The sequence below is a fragment of the Miscanthus floridulus genome, chromosome 15 (genome assembly GCF_019320115.1).
Source record: "Miscanthus floridulus cultivar M001 chromosome 15, ASM1932011v1, whole genome shotgun sequence".
In the NCBI taxonomy this organism is placed as follows: domain Eukaryota; kingdom Viridiplantae; phylum Streptophyta; class Magnoliopsida; order Poales; family Poaceae; genus Miscanthus; species Miscanthus floridulus.
The window spans coordinates 85,606,850-85,631,369 of NC_089594.1; the positions used below are offsets into that span (position 1 = coordinate 85,606,850).

The window sequence follows — 24,520 nt, forward strand, 5'->3', positions numbered from 1 at the left end:
AGCCAGCCAATCTCGCAAGGTACAGCGGCGAGACCAACCCGGAGCTCTGGCTTACCGATTACCGCCTGGCCTACCAGCTGGGTGGCGCGGACGATGACCTGCTCATCATCCGCAATCTCCCCTTGCTCCTGTCGGACTCGGCGTGAGCCTAGCTCGAGCACCTTCCTCCCTCGCAAATCCACGACTGGCGCGACCTGGTTAGGATCTTCGTCGGGAACTTCCAGGGCACATACGTGCGCCCTGGGAACTCTTGGGACCTTAAGAACTGTCGCCAGAAGCCGGACGAGTCTCTCCGAGACTTCATCTGGCGCTTCTCCAAACAGTGCACCGAGTTGCCTAGTGTCGGCGATTCGGAGATCGTCTAAGCTTTCCTCTCCGGCACCACTTATCGGGACTTGGTCCAAGAGTTAGGTCGGAATGTGCCGCGCTCTACTGCCACGCTTCTCGACATCGCCACCAGCTTCGCCTCGAGTGAAGAGGCTGTCGGAGCCATCTTCCCCGACACCAACACCAAGGGTAAGCGGAGGGACGAGGCCCCCGAGGCCTCAGCCTCCCACCTCCCTAAGAGAAAGAAAAAGGGGCGCCTGGGGAAACAGGAGGTCCTGGAGGCTGATCTGGTCGCAGCCGTAGAACGCAAGAACCCCCGAGGCTTCAAAGGCCCCAGGCCCTTCGACGACATGCTCAAGAAACCCTGCCCTTACCACCAGGGCCCGGTCAAGCACGCTCTTGAGGATTGCACCATGCTGCGGCGTTACTACGCCAAGCTCGGGCTCCCCGACGATGACGCCAAGCAGAAGGGCACCGGCGGCCAGGACGAAGACAAGGACGACGGGTTCCCCGAGGTACGCAACACCTTCATGATCTTCGGTGGGCCCTCCGCCTGCCTTACGGCATGGCAGCGCAAGAGGGAACGCCGAGAGGTCTTCTCGGTCAAGGTGGCCACCCCCCAGTACCTCGACTGGTCTCGAGAGGTGATCACCTTCGATCGAGATGACCACCCTGACCATATTCAGAATCCCGGGCAGTACCCACTGGTCGTCGACCCGATCATTGGCAACACCCGACTCTCCAAAGTGTTGATGGATGGAGGCAGCGGCCTCAACATCCTCTACGCCAACACCCTGGAGCTCTTGGAGATCGACCGGTCAAGGCTCCAAGGCGACGTCGCACCCTTCCACGGCATCGTGCCAGGGAAGCGCACGCGACCCCTCGGGCGCATCGACCTTCTTGTCTGCTTCGGCACCCCCTCCAACTACCACAAGGAAGTCCTCACCTTCGAGGTAGTCGGGTTCGGGGGAGCCTACCACGCCATCCTGGGGCAGCCGTGCTACGCCAAGTTCATGGCAGTGCCCAACTATACCTACCTCAAGCTCAAAATGCCAGGCCCTAGCGGCGTCATCACGGTCGAGTCCACGTACGAACATGCGTATGACTGCGATGTCGAATGCATCGAGTACGCCGAGGCTCTTGCAGAGGCCGAGACCCTCATCGCCCACCTCAACCAACTCAGTGGTGAGGTACCTGACTCCAAGCGTCGCGCGGGGGCATTCGAGCCCGCGGAAACCACCAAACTCATCCCGGTCGACCCCGCCTGCCCCGATGACCGAGCGCTAAGGATTAGCACCTCCCTTGACATCAAATAGGAAGCCGTGCTCGTCGACTTTCTCCGCGCGAACGCCGACATATTCGCATGGAGTCCCTCGGACATGCCGGGCATACCAAGGGAGGTCGCCGAGCACGCCCTGGACATCCAGGCCAGATCTAGACCCGCGAGACAACACCTGCGCCGCTTCGATGAGGAAAAGCGCAGGGCCATCGGTGAGGAGATACAGAAACTCTTGGCGGCCGGGTTCATCAAGGAAGTGACCCACCTAGAGTGGTTGGCTAACCCCGTGTTGGTCAAGAAGAAAAATGGGAAATGGAGAATGTGTGTAGACTACACCGATTTGAACAAAGCCTGTCCAAAGGTCCCCTTCCCATTACCTCGAATCGATCAAATCGTTGACTCCACCGCAGGGTGCGAGACCCTGTCTTTCCTCGATGCGTATTCTGGTTACCATCAGATCAAGATGAAAGAGTCCGACCAGCTCGCGACTTCTTTCATCACACCATTCGGCATGTACTGCTACGTCACGATGCCCTTCGGCCTCAGAAACGCAGGTGCCACATACCAACGATGCATGACCCAGGTCTTTGACGACAACATTGGGCAGACCGTCGAGGCCTACATAGACGACATCATAGTCAAGACCAGGAAGGCCGAGGGTCTCATCAACGACTTAAGGATAACCTTCAAATGCCTTAGGGAGAAGGGCATCAAGCTCAATCCCGAGAAGTGTGTGTTCGGGGTCCCCCGAGGCATGCTCTTGGGATTCATAGTCTCGGAACGCGGCATTGAAGCCAACCTAGAGAAGGTCTCGGCCATAACCAGCATGGGACCAATCAGAGACATCAAGGGAGTGCAAAGGGTCATGGGATGCCTTGCGGCCCTGAGCCGCTTCATCTCACGCCTCGGCGAAAAAGGCTTGCCTCTGTACCGACTCTTGAGAAAGTCCGAGCGTTTTTCTTGGACCCCCGAGGCCGAGGAAGCCCTCGATAGACTCAAGAGGATGCTCACCAATCCTCCCATCCTATACCCCCGGCCATGGACGAGGCCCTCTTACTCTACGTCGCCGCAACGACCCAAGTGGTCAGCGCCGCCATAGTGGTAGAGAGACAGGAAGAAGGGCATACTCTGCCCACCCAACGACCCGTTTATTTCATCAGCAAGGTGCTCTCCGAGACCAAAGCACGCTACCCCCACATCTAGAAGCTGGTCTACGCTGTAGTCCTGGCCCGGCGCAAACTGCGCCACTACTTTGAGTCGCACCCGGTGACTGTGGTATCATCCTTCCCCCTGGGCGAGATAGTTCATAACTGGGAGGCCTCGGGCAGGATAGCCAAGTGGGCTGTTGAGCTTATGGGGGAAACCTTGACCTTTGCGCCTCGAAAAGCGATCAAGTCTCAGGTCTTGGCCGATTTCATAGCTGAATGGACAGATACCCAACTACCGCCTGCTCAAATTCAGATGGAATGCTGGACCCTATACTTCGACGGATCCCTGATGAAGACTGGGGCAAGCGCGGGCCTGCTCTTCATTTCGCCCCTCGAAGTACACATGCACTACATGGTGCGGCTCCACTTCACCGCCTCCAACAATGTGGCCGAATACGAGGCCCTCATCAATGGCTTGCAAGTCGCCATCGAGCTTGGGGCACGGCGCCTCGACGTCCGAGGCGACTCGCGGCTCGTCATAGATCAAGTGATGAAGGAGTCAAACTGCCTCGACCCCAAAATGGAGGCTTACTGTAAGATGGTACGACGCCTAGAAGATAAGTTCGACGGTCTCGAACTAAATCACGTCGTGCGGAAATACAACGAGGCCGCCGACGAGCTAGCAAAGATGGCCTCGGCGCGAGCCCCGGTCCCCCCGAACGTCTTCGTCAGGGACCTCCACAAACCTTCCATCAGCTGCACCTCGACAACAGAGGAGGGCCCACCTATGGAGCCCATGGTGAAGCCCGACGCCCCCTCTGCTGCCGAGACCCCCTCGACCGAGCCCGAGGTCATGGAGGTCAACGCCGAGCCTCTGCAGATAGATTAGGACGCGGATTGGCGGGTCCCGTTCCTCGGTTGGCTTGATCAGGGGGATCTCCCTGACGACAGGACCGAAGCGCGATGGCTCGCGCGCCGAGCCAAGACCTACGCCCTCTACAATGGCGAATTGTATAGGCAAAGTCCCTCGGGTGTCCTCCAACGTTGTATCAGTGCCAAGGCGGGCCAGGCCCTGCTTTGGGACTTACACGCAGGCGCCTGCGGGCACCATGTGGCACCTCGGACGCTCGTAGGGAATGCTTTCCGCCAAGGGTTCTACTGGCCAACGGCGGTCGCCGATGCTACCAAGCTAGTACGCTCCTGCGAAGGATGCCAGTACTACGCTCGGCAGACACATCTCCCGGCCCTGGCCCTGCAAACCATCCCCATCACATGGCCGTTCGCCGTGTGGGGGCTCGACATGGTCGGGCCTCTGCAAAAGGCCCCCGGGGGCTACACCCATCTACTGGTATCAATCGATAAGTTCTCCAAATGGATCGAGGCTCGTCCGATCAATCGAATCAAATCCGAGCAGGCGGTGCTGTTCTTCACTGACATTATCCACAGGTTTGGGGTCCCCAACACCATCATCACCGACAACGCGACGTAGTTCACCGACAAAAAGTTCCTGATGTTCTGCGATGACCACCACATCCGTGTGGCCTGGTCGGCCGTAGGACACCCAAGGACCAACGGCCAAGTAGAGCGTGCCAACGGCATGATCCTACAAGGCCTCAAGCCAAGGATTCACAACCGGTTGAAAAAGTTTGGCAAGAAATGGCTCGCCGAACTCCCGTCGGTCATCTGGAGCCTAAGGAATACTCCAAGCCGAGCCACGGGATTCACGCCTTTCTTCCTGGTCTATGGGGCTGAGGTCATCCTCCCCACCGACCTGGAATATGGTTCCCTGAGGCTGCAAGCCTATAACGAGCAAAGTAACCGCACCACCCGAGAGGACGCCCTTGATCAGCTGGAGGAAGCCCGAGACGTCGCGCTACTACACTCGGCCAAGTACCAGCAGAGCCTGCGGCACTATCAGGCCCAACACGTCCGAGGCCGAGACTTGAAGGTAGGCAACCTGGTGTTGAGGCTAGCACAGAGCAACAAGGGTCGTCACAAGCTGACCCCGCCATGGGAAGGATCGTACATCGTCGCCCAAGTACTGAAGCCCGGGACCTACAAGCTGGCCAACGAGAAGGGCGAAATCTTCACCAACGCTTGGAATATAGAACAGCTACGTTGCTTTTATCCCTAAATTTCCAAGCATTGTATATGTCATTTCCCGAAATACAATTAAAAAGCGTTCTTTAGTTGGTCTTATTTTTCGAGAAACCCCCCGAGCCCATCGTAGGTCTTGGCAATACGATCAACACGACAAGGGAGACTCGGCTCTGCCTTGGCAGAACCAAGCCTCCCTCGGGGGCTAGATGGGGGACTCCCCCTAGGTCCCATGCACTATTCTTTAGTTGTTTTTCGCAAAAAATCCTACGCCAAGACTCTAGCAGGCTCTGACGAATTGTTTGTAAAGACTCCTCGGACCAAGGTCTGTTTCCTAAGCAAGAGGCCAGTAGAGTCGTGAGACGGCCTACGCCCCTGGGCTACGGCACTCCCTCACTACCTCTCGCTCAAGGGACGGCTTAGGCCCCAAAGGGGTATTTTGCAAAACGAAATCTGATCAGAAGCAACAGAGGACAAAGGCTCGGAAGCATGAGAAAACAACTAAGAAACATAAATACTTCAGAAACAAGGGCCTCGACGGCCACAAACGTTATGATACAAAAATAACCCCTGTTCTATCTTTACATAGCCCCCGGGGCCCAGATTAAGGCTCAGGGCCTTCAGCACCGGCAGATGGTGGGGGAGGAACCACCTCCTCTTCGAAGAGCGTTGCCAGCGCCGTGCCAGGGCCCTCCACCGCCTCCATCAGCTTTGCGACCGCCGCGTTGGCCTCCTCGTCATCATCAGGTAGAACATAGCCATCACTGATGGCCGGGAGGTCGATGCCAAGGTAGTGAGAGGAGATGACGGCCATCGCCCGCTTGACACCCGTGTGCAGCGCCCCTCGGAGTCGCTCGCGCACCTGGCTGCTCAGCGCAATCAAGCGACTCCTAAGGGAGCTGCCTGACTAAACCCCCTCGACCTCCAAGGCCTCATAGGCAGAAAGGGCAGCACGTTTCAGCGCCTCGTGCTCCTCGATCTCGGTGTTGAGCACTGTCTGCACCGCGCTGGAAGCCTCGGTGGCCCGAGCGAACTCTGCCTCTGACTCTGCACCGCGGAAAATGGAATGAGGTCGAGCCAGAGAAAAAACAACCCAAGTTAAGGATAGAAGCCCACGGAACTCACCCTTGGCCTTCTGCTCCCAGCGTCGGGTCTCGGCCGCCGCCCTAGAAGCTTCACTCCCCAGCTCTACGTCATACAAAGAAGTTAGGGAGCGAACATAAGGAGAAGGAAACGAAACGAGGGGACTGGAACTCACCCTTGACCGTCCCCCTCAAAACTATAGCCTTGATTTGCGAGGCCTCAACCAAAGCAAGGGCCTCGTCCAAAGTGCCTTTGGTCAGCTGGTGCGCACTCTCCTCTACCCCCAGCTGCCCGGCGAGGGCCTTGCCCGAGGCCGTCGCTTCTTTAGCCCGGGATCTAAAGGCATCCCGATCGCTGACGGCGTGGGTAAGCTCCTCCTCCAGCTCCTTGATCTGCGCCACCAAGGGGGCGAGCTGCGTCTGAGCTGTGGCCGCCTCGGCCCTCGTGTTGGCACAGCGAAGGCGGAGGTCCTCCACCTCCGTGCTTCGTGCCGATAGGAGCTCGTTAGCATCGGCAAGAAGGCCCCTCTGCCGCTGAAGCTGGTCCCAGATTCCCCTCTCCCGCCAGAGGAAGACCAACTTCCCGAGGGACCGGGTCTCGAGCTCCTGAGGAGGCAGAGCAGAGGTCGTCGATTGCGACAAAACCGAGAAAAGAACAACGTCACGCGAGAAAGGAAAACACGAACCTGGGCGACTCCGGGCAGTTCGTCGGCCACCACGGATAGTGCTGTCCGTAGCGACCGCTTCGCCAGCTCGTGGTACTGCTCGAAGGTGCTCCAGCGCCTACCCTTGGCCGTGTCCTCGAGGGCGAACAGAGGCTCCCCCTCAGGGTCGTCCCGGCTCCGCCACAGTACCCGCGGGTGATCCCACCCGCGGGGCTCGGGTCGCACCCGCACGAGGGCCGAGCTTCCCTCGCCCAAGAGCGGCACCGGCTGCTCTACGGCATCGGTCTCCTCGGCGCCAACCACCTCCCGCGCCTAGGAAGTATCATCGGAGGAGATCGGATAGACCTCCGTCTCTCGGGCGCTCTCCCGCAACAACGGTGGGCCCTGAGCCATGGGCACGGTCGAGGCCTCCGCCGCCTACATCTCTGCCTCCTGCACAGATGGCCTCGCCGCCATCACGACAGCCGTGGTGACCTTGGGAGCTCCGGCCTCTGCAATCACGGCCTCGGCGGTATCAGGGGCTCCGGCCTCCGCCGTTGTGGCCTCGGCAGACGCAGAAACACCAACCGCAGACACTGCGGTCTCGGCGGTCGTAGGCGCCTGGGCCTCCGTTGCCCCAGCCTCGGAGGCCCCGGGAGCCTCGGCAACAAAGGGCACGACGGCCCCATCCGACCATGTAGGGGCCGCCTCGGCAACCCTTCCTTGGGCGGCCGGTTCCTATGGGTTGACCCTCGCCAACGCCGCGCCACGTTGGATGGCGGCTTGTGCCTCCGCCACCCAGTGGGCGGAGGAGCCGGGGCTCGCCTTAAGCGCCTTGAGGGGCGCCAAGGGGAGGTCATCCGCAGGCCGCTTCCGACTAAAGAAAATTAACCTACAGGGTCAGCGCGAGACCAAAAAAGCGAACGGAAGACACTACGACCCTGCCAAAAATACACTTACTTAGAACGGGGCGGCCCCCGCTTCGCCACAGCAAACCTCATCCGCAACGGCGGAGGCAGCGGCAGTGACGTCGCATCCGTATCCATCGGCGCCGGTCGGTCCTCAGTGGACCCCGGCGCCCCTTCGGTCCTCTGCGGGGGCGGTGGCATTGCCTCCACCGCTACCTGCTCCGCCACGACCGCCGAGCCTACTAGGCTGACGGCGCGTTTGCCTAACGCCCGCGCCTCGGGCGTATTGGCCTCGGCCCTAGAGTGGGCAACCACCGGCCCCGAGTCCGCTTCTCCTCCCCTTCTCGGGGGTGCCGGGCTGCTTGCCGACGCCTTGGGTGCCACCTCCATGACATCAGGAAGGTGGTCCAGGGGACCTCGCCCTCCCTCGCCCTTGTCATTCCCGTCCGAGGCCTCCGTCGACAACGACGTCGACGGGGATTCCTCCAATGGGAGACCATCCTTCCGTTGCTGACGGCGGCGCTTATCCAATGCCTCGCGCGCAAGGATGTGCTTCGTGCGCTTCGCCGCCTTAGCGTCCTTTCACTTCTTCTGCGCGTCGGCATGAGCGCGGTTGATCGCCCGCTGCCCCGCGTCCTCGGGAATGGGCGGCGGGGAGGAGCGCACGTCCCTCATCCCCCTGAAGGAACAACAAACGCGCATGAGGAAACAAAGGATGAAGGGAGATTGAAGAGGCTCAGAGGCCACAGCGGCACTCGACTTACCAGCGAAAGGAACCCCCACGACGGTCGCATCGCGAAGGGAGTCAGGTTGCCGCCCCTCAACTTCGCATCTACCGTCTCCCCCACCCGACGGTGAATTTCCTCATCGGAGAGGGCGGAGGAAGACATTCGGGTGCCTTCAACGGGCTCACCCGGCCTCATCTCAAACAGCTGCCGCTGCCGAGCCATCAGCGGCAGCACCCTCCGACGGTGGAAGGCGGCCACGACCACAGTGACCGTGAGGCCATGGCTTCGCAGCCTCGCCAGCCCCTCTAGGAGTGGCTCCAGCTTGGGCTGGTCGACCTTCGGGATGCCCCACTTCCATTTCTCCGGGCAACTCCCCACAATCCGCCCAGTATAAGGGGGAAGTCCTCCGTCGTCGTTGCGGAGGTAAAACCAACTCGTGTACCACCGGCGGTTGGGGGACGCGAGTTGGGCCGGGATGTAGAGGTGCAGGCGAAACGAGCGGGCGACCAAATCGGGGAGGTTTTCCCCCGTCCGGCGCGGTTAACCACGAGCCGATTTCGGCGGCCCACGCGCCCATGTCTCCCGCATTAAATGCGAGGACAGTTACGTCCCGTCCATCACGTCGCGCTCGGCCATTATGGCAACAGGCGTCGTTTCGCCTCCCCATGAAACTGCCTCAAAAGGCGCGCCACCCGCGGCCGAGCCAATAGGGAAGATATTTCCCATGGCCTGTTCCTTTCATAGGAAGGAACCGGGCTCTGAGCCTATTATGATCCAGGGGTTCGAAGGCTGGACCCAAAGGGTTTCGATAGCTACCCTAGGATAACAGAGTCAGGGGTGACTGCGAGCGAGCCTATACGAGGCTGAGACCCAAGCGAGCGAAACGCTTGGGACGCCCAAAGTCGTGTCCGAGACCGGCAGGAAAGTATCCGAATGGGATCCCACCGTAGGGAGGCACCGAGCCACCGAGGCCCAACGAACGGCCTCGGCACCCACTAGAGAAATCCTCTGGTACTCTTGGAGTGCGTCTCTAGACCGCTAGCCATCCCCTAACGAACGGGGTTCGGGCCTCCACTCGGACTACCCGATAATAGCCCACCGGAAGTGCCACCGCTCGTGCCCATCGAGGGTAGCGAGGCACATTCCACCCCTCCTTCCGAGCGAAAAGGAAGCGCGAGGGTCGCATAAAAAAGTCAGGGGAACCCCCGACGTCCTTCTCAGAGGCTAGGGGGCTCCCCCTACAAATATGCCGAGACCCCACGACCCGGGCTCGCGCCCAAAGGGGCCTCGGCAAACAAACCATCACGCGCGAGGGGCGTATAAAAAGCCAGGGGAACTCCCGACGGCCCTCTCACGCAGAGGCTAGGGGCTCTTCCTGCAACCTTGCCGAGACCAGAATGGGCTCGGCAAAATAACCCTCCGTCTGAACGAAAGGGACATGTGAAGATCAGATGAAAGGGCCAGAACACCCAAAACAAAGACAAACAGTCCAAAACCGCGCTAGAGGTTTCGCTACAAACACGATAAAAGGGCACCGAGCCCGTTACGGTCCAGGGGTTCGAAGGCTGGGCCTCCAAAAGGTTTCGACAGCCGCCCCAGGGCAACAGAGTCAGGGACGACATCAGGGCGAGCCTATGAATGGCCCAGGCCCGAGCAAACGGTCGCTCGGAGCGCCCTAAGTCGTGTCCGAGACCGGCGGGGAAGTATCCAAATGGGATCCCACCGTAGGGAGGCACCGAGCCACCGAGGCCCGCGAATGGCCTCAGCACCCACTAGAGAAACCCCCTGGTACTCTTGGAGTGCGTCTCTGGACCACTAGCCGTCCCCCAGCGAACGGGGCTCAGGCCTCCACTCGGACTACCCGCTAACAGCTCGCTGGAAGTGTCCACGCTCGTGCCCATTGAGGGTAGCCTGGCACATTCCACCCCTCCTTCCGAGCGAAAGGAAGCGTGAGGATCATACCCAAAGTTAGGGGACCCCTGACGAACCTCTCGCTCCGTGCGGAGGCTAGAGGGCTTCTTCCTGCAGCCTTGCCGAGACCCCCGCAACCCGAACTTGCGCTTGGGGGCTCGGCAAATGCAATAAGAACTACTCATCCAGACACGAAAATAAAAAAAGCCCCTGGAGGAGTAACTCCACTCCTCCGGGGGCTCGGGGGCTACACCCGGCGGGTGCGCTCGCGTGCACCCACCGGAACCTCAAAAAAAAACAAACCCCAATTCCTACGGGGTAGGTATGAACCAAGCCTCGGCAAAACCCCAGGGGGAGTGCACGCACTCCCCCCGAGGCTCGGGGGCTACTATCGGGTACCTTAGAATGGGGTACCCCAAGCAAAATATCAAATGGGTCGCTAAAGTCCCATCTAAAAAAATAAAAGCTAGAAGGTAAGTCGTGGGCCCCTCACCCGCCATGATCGAGTCCACTGGGCCCTCCCCCTCCTCGCCTCGGGCCTCGAGCAGGAGGTCTTGGCATCCTGATGCAAACTCCGCTTCGTGCGAGGCTCCCTAGGGAAGGCCTTGGCAGGGAACGCCGTCTCCGCCTCGCCCGAAGCCCTCCACAGAAGGCCTCGGCAGGAGGCGCGTTCTCCGTATCGCGCGAGGCCTCGGCAAGGAGCCTGATCTCCGTCTTGTGTGAGGCCTCATTCTCCGTATCGCTCGAGGCTGGCTCGTCCGCAGTCCATCGCCCCCCGCCTCGGCCGATCCTCTCGACAGCGCGTCATGTCTCATTAATGCTTCAACCACTCCCGCAATCTCAGCCGGACGGTGGCTTAACGCCACAGGATGGCCGACGCGACCCGAGGTCGCATCAGCGCCATACCGGCCGGGACAGGGCACGGCGGGGATTACCGGCCACTGTGTCCTAACACTGTGTCCACGATCAGCGCCATATCGGCTGGGACAGGGTACGACGGGGATTACCAGCCACTGTGTCCTAACGCTGTACCCATGATCAGCCAAGGCCTCAGCACTGTACACCAGGGCCTCGGCGATCTTGGGGTTCATGCCTGCCGAGACCCCCCCACCGCAGTGCAAGCCTCGGCACCGACCAAAGTCTCGGCCTCGCGTACAGTCCCTCCACGGTGGCTGGCACGTTCGCCGCCGCGTCCACTCCGAGGCATTCCTGGGGGAGCCTCGCACAAAGCGGAGTTTGCGTCGGGATGCCGAGACCTCCTGCTCGAGGCTCGAGGCGAGGAGGGGGAGGGCCCAGTGGGCTCGATCGTGGCGGGTGAGGGGCCCACGACTTACCTTCTAGCTTTTATTTTTTTAGATGGGACTTTAGTGACCCATTTGATGTTTTGCTTGGGGTACCCCATTCTAAGGTACGCACAGGATATGATGGGACGACCACGCCGCCCCAGTACTCCAAGGATGGACCACTCCGACGACCAGGGTTTGGACATGCCGCCCCTGTTGGCATGACGCCGCATAGTAATACATGTACTGTCCTTGTCCTCCCTTCAACTATAAAAGGAGAAGACTTGGACCACTTAGGGGGGAGAGAACACCTTGTAACACACACACGCACATATTCCCGCCGCTTGAGAGCAACGTCTCAGACGGCCCACACAACACCTTGCCGAGACTTGGGACTAGTTCCCTCCTTCCCTTAGCTTTTAACCCCCTACTACGAGCACTTCAGTGCAAGGAATACAAGTTCGATCTCTCAGACTGGACGTAGGGTACCGATTGCCCAAACCAGTATAAATCTTATGTCTCTTTGCATCACCATCTGGGATCGGGAGCACGTAGAACAAATTCACTAGTCGGTTGAGGATCCCCTGGTCCGAAACACCGACAAGAAGGTTCTTGATTTGTACTCCTTTGGTCTTTGTCGTTTGCTGGTCACAGATGGGTTCTGTATACCCATGATTGAGCATCTTCTTTTTACTTTTTGTCAGGAATCTTGCTTTTGGGCACTATTTGACTTTGTTGCTTTGCTCTTTTGTTCTTTTCTTCTTTCTTTCTCGTGATCTTTAGCCTTGCTTGCCTCCGGCTTGCTATAAATACCTTCTTTGCTGGTTGTGATTCGGCCTTGAGTAGGAAATTTCTTCTTCAATCTTTTCTTCATTCATAGATATACTGGTGTGTGAGGTTGAGCAGCCCCCGGGCTTTTGTATACTTGATCACTTTCGCGTTGGCAGTTAGAAGAGTTCTTGTGAAAGGGGTTAGAAGCAGACTAATCCCTCGGGGAGGTTTTCCTGAGAAGTTTGAGGGAGCAGGTAGAAGAGTTCTTGTGATGTGGCTTCCATGCTTGCTCTATCTGCCTTTCAATCTTCGGGTTGTCGCTGTTGCTGGTCTTGGGTTGGGAGATGTGGTGCGCTCCACTTTCTTGGCGGTCAATGCTTACACCTAACTCCTGCTGGCTGACCCTGAGTTGGAGGTGACCATATCGGTGTGCTCGTCCAGGACGTGGCTGTCTCCCTGTCCACAACCTAGGATTTGCTTCATCTTCTGTAGCTGTAGTGTATCTGGGTTGTTTTTATTCTGCTAGGCATTAACCAGGGTTCTCTTGTTCTTTACCACGGTGATTCTATTGTGGCCTTGGTTTTATCTTTGTATTTTGTGACTTGTGGTCTTTTGTAGTAGTCGCATTCCTCAGGGTTACTTATCAAGGTATTTAGAGACTCCTTCTTATTGTCATTCTGTAAACCGTGTAATCTTGTATCCTTGTAATTGAGAAGATGAATGTATTCTCCAATTCCGTTTTGTCTTGATGCTTGCTTTTCTTGTGATGACGGATTCTTTTCTGGGTTCCAGGTTGTTTCTTTGACCGATCCTTGCTGCTGTTAATCTGGCTGTTGAACAATTCAATGCATGTCCTCACGGGTTGTACTGTTGTTGTTGCATATTCTCTCGGATATGCTTTATCTTGTACTGTGACTGCCCTGGGTATGTATTGTTCCCTCGTGGTAGTCTGGTCATGCCTGACTTTTACTGTAGTCCTTGTGACTCATGAGGATTGTCCTTTTAGAATCTTATTTCTTCCTAGACTTGGTGTATGTGCACCTGTTGTTGCTCTATAAATACTTGTCGGTGTGATGCTTCTTGTTCTTGTCTCGCTTGTAGTCTTCTCTCTATTTCCTTGTAACCATGTGTATTATAATTTGCGAACTTGATGAGCCCCCGGGCTTGTTCTCTCTCTTCTATCCCTTCTGTTAGCAAATGGTGTAGGTCTTGTGATTGAGACTAGTAGCAGGCTAGTCTCGAGGTGGTATTTAGCTGTAAGGGGCATTGAGGCAAATGGTGTAGGACTTGTGATATAGGTGGTGCATGTTGCGCTGCCTGGTGTTCAAGTGCCTGCCCTCTATCCTTTTTGCTCTCCTTACAGTGATGATTGGCGCGTGGTCCGGCTTGTTCTTCGACAGTTTGTTGTAGATCAGCCATTGTTCTGTCTTCTGCTGTGCCATCATGGCTGGCTCAGTCCGGTGCAGATCAGCACGTTTTGGGAGGAGGTGCCGAGTTCTTTTGTCAATCTTGGATGACTTGTGGGTGCCGCCTCTGCCATCTATAGCAATCTAGATGTGCATCTTTCCTTTGGAGAAAAGTACGTCCGGGTTGTTTTATCCTGCTTGGCAATATCGAATCTTGGTGCGGAGGGTTGCAACCTCGAATTCCACTAGGTTCTTTGCTGCCACTCTAGAATGATTTCCTTTGCTTTCTTTGTTGAATTTATCAGATCTTGTACTCTGTTGTAATCTCAATGTTCTTCCAATCAGGAAATAATGAATAAGATTGTCTCTGCTGAAGGCCGAGTTGTCTGCCACTGTGTCCGAGTTCTTCTTTGTATCTGCATGCTTTGGCTGTAGTGTAGTGCTGTTACCGACTTGTTGTATCCTTTTTCTGCATTGTTTCCCTGTGAACAGTTTTGGCATCTGACCGTTGAGATCTGAATGGATCGTTGCTTTCCTTTTCCGTTGTGCATGCCATTGATTGCGGAACGGTAATTTTTGGTAACCGTTTCACTAGGGTCGCGTGGGCCGTGTATTTTTCCCTTTATAAAAACTAGGTTCATGCCCGTGCGTTGCTACGGGACAACTAAATTTTTTAGCTATAAACATATGGATCGCATGAAAAGATAATGATACTGTGAAACTAAATACCCACGTTAAAGTGATATTTAGTCAAAAAAAAACAGAGTTCGTGAAATTAACAGTCACGAGGAACAAGAAATTTTCAATGCAATAAAAGAAGCATATAGCAGAAATCGTGATGTGCAATTCCAAATCAAACGACCAAACATGGATTATGTTTTGTTTCTAAGCATGGAACTTTTCATCGCAAGTTAGGCATTTTATCCCTCGTCAGATTCACCTCATGTTTGCCAATTATCTAGAAAATTAAAGAAGAAGCACCATATTGTGAGCAACAAAGAAAAAAAAATCAAATAGTCAAATCTGACCGGACAATATTTATTTGTTTTCAGCATTTGACTCCACCTATTAGTTTTCTACTTTTCGTTAACTATTTCAACGTGACCAAATAAACTATGTTCTCAGGGTCATTGCATATCAATCATTTTTTTTATCAAGGTGCTTTTCATTGCTCATGTACACCAGTCAAATCGTTGGTCACAATATCCTCAACTTCGTGAGGGACACCCTTCCAAGTGGCAAACTGTCCACTGGGAAATTTACAACCAAATGCGGCCAAGGAGTGTGCATGATCCTGTTACACACGCGATTACAAACGCTAACAGTACAAGAAGGGAAATCTGTAGCTAACAAAGCTTTATTTCAGTTATGATACCTCCTACCTCCGACAACCTGTAATCGGCTAATTCCAACGCTGCTTTAACAAGGGAAGCATCGGTTTTCAATGATTAAATGTGTAGTTCCCAATCGGATACCTTCCTCCAGCCCCGCAGCACACAGCCCAACAATTCTGCATGAAAGGCATTCAGTAAAAACTCCTCCCTGCCTGCGCCTGCTCTAATCACACGGCCTCGGTCATTTCTGATCACAAAACCCCACCCGCCATCCTTCCTCACCTCGCTGCAAGCGCCATCAGAGTTCAGTTTCAGAATTTCCCCCAGTGGCTTCTTCCAGTGTGGCTTCTGACGGTTTTCCAACAACTCGCCTGTGGTGTTGCCAAAAAGTTAGCAGCATAAGATGTTGATTTGTGCACAATTCTAGTTAGCCAGAAAAAAAGATTCACAAAAGCTCAAGTGTGCGTAATTCCTTTCAGTTTAGCCAGAAACATCAAATCTTTCCAAATGTGTTCTAATAATGTCAATTCTAGTTATGTAAATTAATACCTGATATATGTTGATTTGTAGCTTCATAATCAGGGTCATGTACAACCCATAACTCATGTCTTTCTTGCACAACCATAAAGTTCTTTGAATAATGTGTTGTATCTAGGAAGTCATGGCAACACATGATGCAATATATCTGTTTCCTCTAGGCTATTCTTGCCCAGAGTTTTTGTTATAATATCTAACTTTTTCATTTTTATTGCTCCATTATCTTCTTTTCCCCGAGAAAACTGAGCAGCTCAATTTCATTGACTCAAAAACTAATTGAGAATTATTTTTCACTCAGAGCATCCACTCATAATATTGACTCTTTTCATAATTAGATGGCCTTGACTCTTTTCATAAGTCCAGGCAAAGTATACTAACACACTAAAAAGAGGCATATCGTCCAATATCTATGATATGCAAGAGTAAACTGACCTGTAGAAGAGGATTGTACCTGCGCACACATATTGTTATTTAATGAGATACTTGGTGACCTCCCGGCCATCCTTGATCTGGCTGAGACCTGGTGAAGGAAGCACACACAGCATAAGGGAAAGCAATGTATCTAGACAAGATTAACGGAGCACCCAGCCCTCCGGTCGCACTCGCACTCGCACTCGCACATGCCCTCCACCTACTTGACTGAGAACAGTAAATTTCCTTTAACTGAAAACTATACAGCATGCCTAGTATTTTTCTTTTTTGTTAAAATGAAACATTGTACATTTCTTTGCCTAAGGACAAACAATACTTTGCCTGGTTGGCAACAATAGTTCTTTCAGGTGGCAAATTTATTCACTCCATGGCAATCAAAAACCTTGGTTTCTTGAAGTCTCAGGAAATAAGTTTCTCACTGACCAAGCACCTTTCTTCAGATAAAAAGGAGTATCTCCTAAGCAACCAATAGCTTTTACTTATACTTGAATGAATCAAGAACAATGTAAAAACATATCATGGCAAAGTTTGAATATAATGAGCCATGTAAGAGAACCTACCACAAGTTCTAGTGGTAAATTATGCTCTCCGTCCCTCTTTTCTAAACTAACCCAGTTACTTGCAAACATCCGGTCCTGCAATTCCCACATTATCAATGAGCTTTTGAAGTACTGCAAGAAAATTGCCTACATAACGATAAATGAATATACACTTGACATGGCATGAATTTAGAAAATGTGCATATCTAGTTCAAGCACAAGGATTCAATTGGATATTTCGTAGAGTAGCAAAAAAACAGTGAATCATTTATATCCTGACTAATTTGATAATTAGGCAAAAGGGAAAATTCCATAGTACCTGCACGAGATGAGGGGTTACTGGTGGCTCTAGTAGGAGAATTTGAATGGGAACTCGTCAGCTGGCAGATCGAAATGTCGAAACCTGTGAATATAATGAAAATTCATGAAATCCAAGATTTAGTAAAATATAACCAATCATGCCACCGTGGTTAAAGGGTTGCAACATTTTGTTGGTAATCTAAATTACTGAAAATTGCAATGGTTTTGCTGATCTGAATGTTAATTTGTTTCAGGCAATGACTTCAGTGTGCTAATCTGAATGTAGATCTTTTTCTATCTCGCAGCATCAAACATGTGAATAAAGACCTAATTCACAGGTTTCCTCGACACTATAAAAGCACAATGCATAACACACGTGACACGTGAGCTTTACTTGAGCTAGCTGCACTGGTTAGTAATGTTGTGAGAATTATCTGCACTGCTTAATGCTTAATAACAAGCTACACACGACCTGCATCTAATATAGATGCAAAACAGGGAAAGTATCATGCTTCTTGGTAGTGTTGTGATTGTTACCTTACTGCATCTACTCAACAGAAAGGTTAATAATAAGATCTGCCAAGAAGACCACGAATTAAAGAAGAGCTGCTGGTGTGGTGTTTGCTGTCAGTTGAGAGGTTGAGAGGAATATGTGCCAGTTCCAATGCCTTGCCTTCATTGATGGATGGATGGATGGATGGATGATGCCGAGTGGTTGAACAAGCAAGGCGGGCATGAGTGCATGATACTCCCATCGGCCTTGACAAATTTCATTTCATTCCATTTATTAAGGGCTGGTAGCTACTATAGGACACTCCCATTGGTCTTGACACGAAACAGAACTGAATATCTTCCGGCTGTGGAGAACAGAGGAAGTTTATGGCGTTGTGATTGGATTAGATGTGGGGAAAATAGTAATTTTGAAGCAGGAACTTGTTGATGGAGATCAAAAGAGGAGAGAAGGACTGGGCACAAACCTTGCAGGCAATTTGTCAAGCAGCTGATGGGCGGTGAGCGACGACATACCAGGAAAGACCTGGAGCAGCACAGCGCCGACCAAATTCCATGAGACAACCTAACACACAAGGAGAGCAGGGAGCCACTTTGGAGAGAACATCACACAACAGGAAGAGAAGAGATGGCATACCTCGTCAGCAGAGAAGGCGGCGCCGCGGCTGCATAGTTGAAGCCTACCCATGCGCCGACGTCAGCGGCAGCAGTGCCGCAGAGGCCCTGAGCGCAGGCCGCTGCGTGGCGGACGTAGTGGCAGAGGCAGGCTGTGGGACGACGGCTGCAGTGGAATCCTTGCACGTGGGCTGCATCACGCAACGGTAAAGGCCCAGAGCGCGGGACGGGGGTCACCGGCGGCGGCCTCGGCTGCGACGGAGTCCCAGAACGCGGATCGCAGGACGCTGCAGTGAAGGCCTGGAGCGGGGTCGCGAGGAGCCGGCGGCGATGGCCGCACTGCTGAAGACCGTGCGGGATGGGGAGTGGAGATCCGGAGCGCATGGAGCTGATTCAGTGCGGTTTCCTTTTTCGCCGGGGATCACTTTTTACCAGGCGACCGTGATTGGAGGATGCGGGAGCTCGCACGGGGAGAAGGCCCACCTGCCGGCGCCGCGGTAATGCGGTATCGCACGGGAGGAAGGGCGACCTGAAAATTTTTACCGCACGAAACCGGTGCCTCCTTTTCTATCTTTTTATTTGTGAGAGACGACTGCCCTGTTACTGTTGCTCCATTTGCCTTTGCGGTGAAAAAATTCTCCAATTCTCAGAAAACCCTAGCATTGCATCCGTCGCCTCAAATCTCTTGCTGCTGCTGCTATTGCATCTGGCCCTTGCTTTCAATTGATGGTGAAGAAGAACAAGGACAAGGGTGAGTTTGTCGACGAGGAGAAAACTCTCAAGCAAATTGACAATCCTGAGTTCATGGCCATGAGGCGGATGCAAAAGCAGTTCCCGAAACCGACGACGCAGGAGGCGGAGCTGGACTTGCTGGTTGCCCATGGGCTCATCCAAGAGAAATTTCTTTCTAATTTCTCTTCCCCTGGTGAGCATTTGATTCCGTCTCCTTCTCCTGATCAATCTGTTCTTTTTATTCCTTTTATGCGGGCGGGCCTCTGTTATCCCCCGTCTGATTTCTTGTTAGAATTTATTGAATCTTATCAGATTCAAGTTCACCATCTTACCCCAAACGGGGTTCTTTTTCTATCTGCCTTCACACATTTTTGTGAAGTTTTTCTTGGAATTCCACCTTGTCTTCTTCTTTTTCGCTACTTCTTTCGCATGCGGCTCTCTGATTCTAAGAATCCTCCTTTCTTTGGTTGCTGCCTCATCCAAACCCGTCAAGGGGTGACTTTTTCTTCTCTTACTCTTTCTGATTCTGTTAAAGATTGGGCTGAAAAATGGTTTTATGTCCCAAAACTGTCTCCTTCTTTTTCTTCTGATCTTTCTGTGACTCCGAGTCCTCTTCCAATTTGGAAGGATAAGCTTTCTGCTGCTGAAACTGCTGCCCTCAAGCCTGTACTCGCCCGAGTTAAGGTTTTGCAGCAGTTGAGCTTAACTGGTAACTGCATAGTTGCTAGTTTTTTGCGTCGCCGGGTGCGGCCTCTTATGCAGAGGGTGCACCATGGTTTTGAATATACTGGTCCCTCAGATCCTTCTCGGCTTGTTGCTGATGCTGAGTTGACTGAGGAGACGATTCTTGAAGGTCTGGGGCGTATTCTGGGGGGTGTTTCTGTGATGCCTGCCCGGGTTGATGAATATGATGCTGCTCATCCTCCTCCTGCGGTATGTGTATGATCCGCCGAGTTCTTTTTTTAATGTTTATAATTTGCATATGTTGTTAACTTTGCCTGATCTCTTATCGTAGGGTTTTGGCCGAGCTTTTAAGCTCAAGATAGCTATTGCTGCTGGTGGTGGGGCTGTCGTTGAAGAGCCCACCGAAGAAGGAGATGAAGATGATGATGTTGTTGCCGGTCCTGTGGTAGTTGCTGCCACCGGGCCAGGTTCTTCTTCCGCCAGGTTGTCTACTGGCTTATTTGAAGGTCAACACTCCTATGTTGAGTATGTTCCTGATCCTCGGATTGCTTAATATATCTTGTTATCTAGGAAGCGGCGGACTGAGGCTGCTTCTAAGCAGTCGTTGCCCAAGAGGCGACGCTCAACTCGTCAACATCCTCCAACAGGTAATATTCTCGTAGGTGAGCTTGTGCTGAGCCTTTCCCGAGTTGTTTTCCTGGCTTTGTCTTGATTTGTCTTGCTTTTGTGTATTCATCCAAGTTCTTCTTGTCTTCTGATAGATGGTCAGTCTGTCGCTGTTGATGAGGAGGTGACTGATGATGAAGTCCCCCTTAATCTTCGTTCGTAAGTTTTTACTTCTCGAGTGCCCTTGTGTGTTTGTAAGATTTGCTCTGACTGAGTTCTTTTTTTCTGTAGTCGTGCACAGGCTCCTTGTGTCCCAAATGTGACAATTTCTTCTGCTTCTGTCCCATAGGCCATCCCAATCCCCTCCTTTGAGGTGGTTGAGGATGATTTGTTCAACGTGCCACTCCCGAATTTTGGCTTCTCGGGGGTGGCAGGTAGCTTCAAGAAGGTTATCAAGTAAGCTCCGGCTTCTTTTCTCTTTGTTCTGATAATTTTTGCTTCTGTCTTTGATTAATCCGAGTTCTTTTTTTCAAATGCAGGTCTTCAGAAGGTATTTCTTCCTCCTTGGCTCTTGATGCTAGGGATAATTTGCAAGATTCTGCTGCTGGTCAGCTTCTTTTTGTCTTGTACTTTTGCCTTTTGTTTAGTCTCTTTTTTGCTGAACAAATTCTCTTTTTTGTAGCTTCTCCTCCTTATGCTGCTCCTGTTGAGCCACATGTTGAGGAGCAGGATGTTGGAGCCCTGGTGTCCTCCCATGAGGAACGCCGGGTTATGGATAGCCCTTCGGGGATTTTTGCTGCTGCTCGTCTGCCGTCTGGGTCATCCCTTCTAGATACTCTTGAGGCTGCAACTCGGGTTGATGCGGCAGTGGGTGAGGGTTCTGATAACTACCCCCTGCTTCTATTGCTGATGCTGGTCGGCCGTCAACATCTGGACCGGGTTCTCTTCTGCTAACTCGGGTAGGAGAGGAAATGGCTCAACTTGGCCGAGTTGAACGGTTAACCAAGTTGCTTTCTTTATGGGAGAACTTCTCGGGCGCATATGGCCCCAAACTCAAGGTATCCGAGTTCTTTTTGTCTTTCGATATTGGTTTCTTCTGCTTCTGTCTCACTTTTTTTTTTGCTTTGCAGTCTTTACTTCAAGATCAGGATGTCTTGTTCGGTCCTCATGAGGCGTAATTTACTGCCCTTGTTGAGGCTAATTTGAAAAGAAAGGAAGATGAGTTGGCTCAAACTCAAGTTGTTCTGACTTATGAGAAGGAGCAGCGTGCTCTGACGGAGGCCGCCCTCAATGCCAAGGTGCTTGAGGCTGAGAAGGTGCGTGACTCCGCTCAGGCTGAGAATTCTGACTTGAAGGAGAAACTAGCTGGTAAGTTTATCTTTTGTTGACCGACTGCTTTTCCCTTGGTTTTGCTCTTTTTTCTCTTCTGAGTTGTTGATTTGCTTCCTTTCAGTTCTTGCTCGTGAAAAAGAAGCTTGGTTGAAGGATAGGGAGGCGATGACTGACACCCTCCGTACTTCACAAAATCAGGCTGAGTCTGTAAGTACCTTTGCTGATTCGAAGTTAAAAGATGCCCAAGATATTCTTGCTTAGGCAAAGTTGATACGATCTGGTGCTGACCGAGATCTTGTTCAGGCCATGAAATCTGTTCAAGATCTGCAGGCAAAGTTGAAGGCTACCCATGAGCAATTCCGGGATCTTTATGTTGTAGTCGCTCCAATCATTGCTTCAGTCTGTCGGCGAGAAGACAGAGATCTAGGCCTTGGAGGCATAATACCGGAGCTTTCTTCCTGGTTTTATGATTTTGTGAAGGGTGGCTTTCACCGGTTTATCAACAATGTGGTTTCATATGTCCAGGTTGTTGCCCCTGATGCCCCTCTTAAGCGGATTACTGAAGCTTCTATAACAGCTGAGTTTTCAAGACAGTGGGAGGAGGCCAAAGTAGAGCTTAGTGGTCTATCAGACCAAATTCTTGATCAAATGAATGTACTTCCTCCTTCTCCTCTGTCTTCTTGAACAGATATGAAAAGTCAACTTTCTTTTGATGTCCTTGTAATATACTTTGTCTCTGAATTTTTAAGATGTGAGCAGGCTTCATCCTGTCTTTCTTTTCTTCTGATTTGTCCTTGAATGATATGGACAGGTTTCACCATGTCTTTCCTTGTGCCTTTTTCGTGCTTTGCCATAGCTTGTTTCCTCTTGGTGATGTAGTAGAGTTGAAGGAGTTGATTATACTTCTCTTGGGGTAATCAACCGATTTGTATTGTAGATCTACGCCATTCTTGGGGCGGAGTAGTTCTTGGGGTAGGCACCCGAGTTGTAATTGTTGCTTGTGCTGCTCTTAGGGCGAAACAGTCAGTCGTACTGCTCTTTGAGTAGACGGCCGAGTAGTTGCTTGATTGTCTCGTTCTTGGGCGAAGTAGTCGATCGTTCCGCTCTTAGGGTAGGCGACCGAGTTGTTTTGTTGATTTCGCCGTTCTTGGGGTGAAGTAGTCGATCGTATCGCTCTTGGGGGTAGGTGACTGCGTTGTTGGAGTGATTGTGCTACTCTTGGAGCGAAGTAGTCACTTGTACCACTCTTGGGGTAGGCGACCGAGTTGTTGGAGTGATTGTGCCGTTCTTGGAGCGAAGTAGTCGCTTGTACTGCTCTTGGGGTAGGCGACCAAGTTGTTGGAGTGATTGTGCCGCTCTTGGGGTAGGCGACCGAGTTGTTGGAGTGATTGTGCCGCTCTTGGGGTGAAGTAGTCGATCGTTCCGCTCTTGGGGTAGGCGACCGAGTTGTTGGAGTGATTGTGCCGCTCTTGGGGCGAAGTAGTCGATCGTACCGCTCTTGGAGTAGGCGACCGAGTTGTTTTTGTAGATAGCACCACTTGTTGGGCATAGTAAATGATCGTACCAGCTCTTGGGGTAAGCGATCGGACCCGTATAGCACAACCGTTTCTGGGTTGGCTGTTTGTAGGGTAAATAAGCAATCGTACCAGCTCTTGGGGTAAGTGATTGTGCCCGTATAGCAACAACCATTTCCGGGTTAAGCTGTCTGTAGGGCTGCCCCTTTTTCCCCAACCTGATTACGGGTTGGTTCTGTCCGTTGGACAGGGCTGTTAGTCGTACCATCTCTTTTATGGTAGAGTGACAAATGCTAGCTTGGGTCTCCTTACCCAAGAAGCTATTTGGCCGTTGGCCGTCAGTCAAACCATCTCCATATGGTTGAGTGACAAAATTGCCCATGTAGCGCAACCGTTTCTGGGTTGGATGTTAACAGGGATGCCCCTTTTATCCCCAACCTAATTACGGGTTGGTTTGTCAGTTTGACATGGCTTATATCTGAAGTCATTCTTCTTGAAGAATTTCTGCTTTATTTCTCTTGAAGCTTGAGTACAATATGTTGTACTAATTGTAGAATCTTTTGAGTTGGCTGATATGCCAAGTATTCTTCACTGGTATTTCATCTGGAGTCATCAACTCATATGTGTCGGGTCCTGTTGCGTTCTTCATGATGAAGGGTCCTTCCCATGGACTGAGTAGTTTGTGTCGTCCATCTTTCTTCTGGATTAGTCGTAATACTGAGTCCCCTGGCTTTAGAAATCGGGGCTAAGTACTTTTGTCATAATGTCTTCGTAGTCCTTGCTGATATCTTGCATTTTGGATTATTGCACTGTCTCTTATTTCTTCTATTGAATCAATTTCTAACCGCCTTGTTTCTTCTGCTTCTCCTTCTTCATATTGCTCGATTCTTGGAGATAGCCATATCAAGTCAGCTGTAATATTGCCTCTAATCCATAGACCAGAAAGAAAGGTGAATAGCCGGTGGCTCTGCTGATCTGGGTTCTTAAACCCCATACTACTTTTGGTAGCTTGTCAATCCATTTTTCACCATAATCTTTCAAATCTTCATATAATCTTGGTTTTAAGCCTTGTAATATGAGTCTGTTTGCTCTTTCAACTTGTCCATTGGCTTGTGGGTGTGCTACTAATGCATAATCAATTTCTATTCCACAATCTTTTGCCCAGTATTGGAATTCTCTTGCTTAAATGGTGAACCAAGATCTGTGATTATTCTGTTGGGCATGCCAAACCTATGCATGATGTCTTGTATGAATTCCACTGCTTTTTTTACATTGTATTTGACCAAAGGTTTGTATTCAATCCACTTTATAAATTTGTTGATTGCCACAAATATGTATTCAAAGCCTCCTTTTGCTTTCTTGAGTGGTCCGACTTGATCCAGCCCCTAGCATGAGAAAGGCCAAGCTGGTGGTATGCATATCAAATTATGAGCGGGCACATGTGATTGCCTGGCAAACATTTGGCAGTTCTTGCATGTTTTGATGAGCTCTTCTGCATCTTTGAGTGCTGTTGGCCAATAGAACCTGGTTTTGAATGCTTTGCCGACCGGTGTCCTAGAGGTTGCATGATTTCCACAACATCCTGAGTGGATTTCATCCAAGATTTCCTTTCCTTTATCTGTTGGAACACATTTAAGTAGTACTCCAGATGATGCTGCTCTTTTGTATAGTTTGTCTCCCACCAGGACGTAGTTTTTGCTTCTTCGTACAACCCGGGTTGCTTCTGCTTTTTCTTCGGGTAGTTTCTTTTCTTTGATAAAATCAATGTATGTTTGTCTCCAATCATTTTGTATGACCATGA

At 52.0% G+C, this 24,520-nt stretch overlaps 1 protein-coding gene across 13 annotated transcripts; it reads right to left on the minus strand.

Annotated features, from left to right (window-relative positions):
- Positions 1 to 14,720: 14,720 nt before the first annotated feature.
- Positions 14,721 to 18,374, minus strand: LOC136507998 (uncharacterized). 13 transcript variants are annotated; one of them, XR_010771825.1, is made up of 7 exons: positions 17,874 to 18,370; positions 17,704 to 17,801; positions 17,264 to 17,583; positions 16,746 to 16,829; positions 16,448 to 16,522; positions 15,888 to 15,975; positions 14,721 to 15,289 (listed from the first exon to the last, which is right to left on the minus strand). XR_010771825.1 is itself a non-coding variant. In XM_066502588.1 (5 exons), exons 1-4 carry the CDS (start codon positions 18,233 to 18,235, stop codon positions 15,923 to 15,925), a joined length of 597 nt encoding a protein of 198 aa, XP_066358685.1. In that variant the 5' UTR covers positions 18,236 to 18,374; the 3' UTR covers positions 14,721 to 15,289; positions 15,907 to 15,922. The 13 variants fall into 13 exon arrangements, 3 of the variants coding, with proteins under 3 accessions (XP_066358685.1, XP_066358684.1, XP_066358686.1); XR_010771826.1 differs by having other exon boundaries at positions 17,264 to 17,302; positions 17,400 to 17,583; positions 17,704 to 18,370; XR_010771824.1 differs by having other exon boundaries at positions 17,704 to 17,762; positions 17,874 to 18,368.
- Between the last annotated feature and the right edge of the window lie 6,146 nt (positions 18,375 to 24,520).

Excerpts from the sequence above, each read along its gene's own strand:
- LOC136507998 (XM_066502588.1), bottom strand. The coding sequence starts at position 18,235 with ATGCGCTCCGGATCTCCACTCCCCATCCCGCACGGTCTTCAGCAGTGC. Across the intron at positions 17,802-17,873 it reads CCGCCTTCTCTGCTGACGAG|GTTGTCTCATGGAATTTGGT; the intron begins GTATGCCATCTC and ends CTTGTGTGTTAG. Across the intron at positions 15,976-16,745 it reads TAACCCCTCATCTCGTGCAG|GTCTCAGCCAGATCAAGGAT; the intron begins GTACTATGGAAT and ends TTCCTTCACCAG.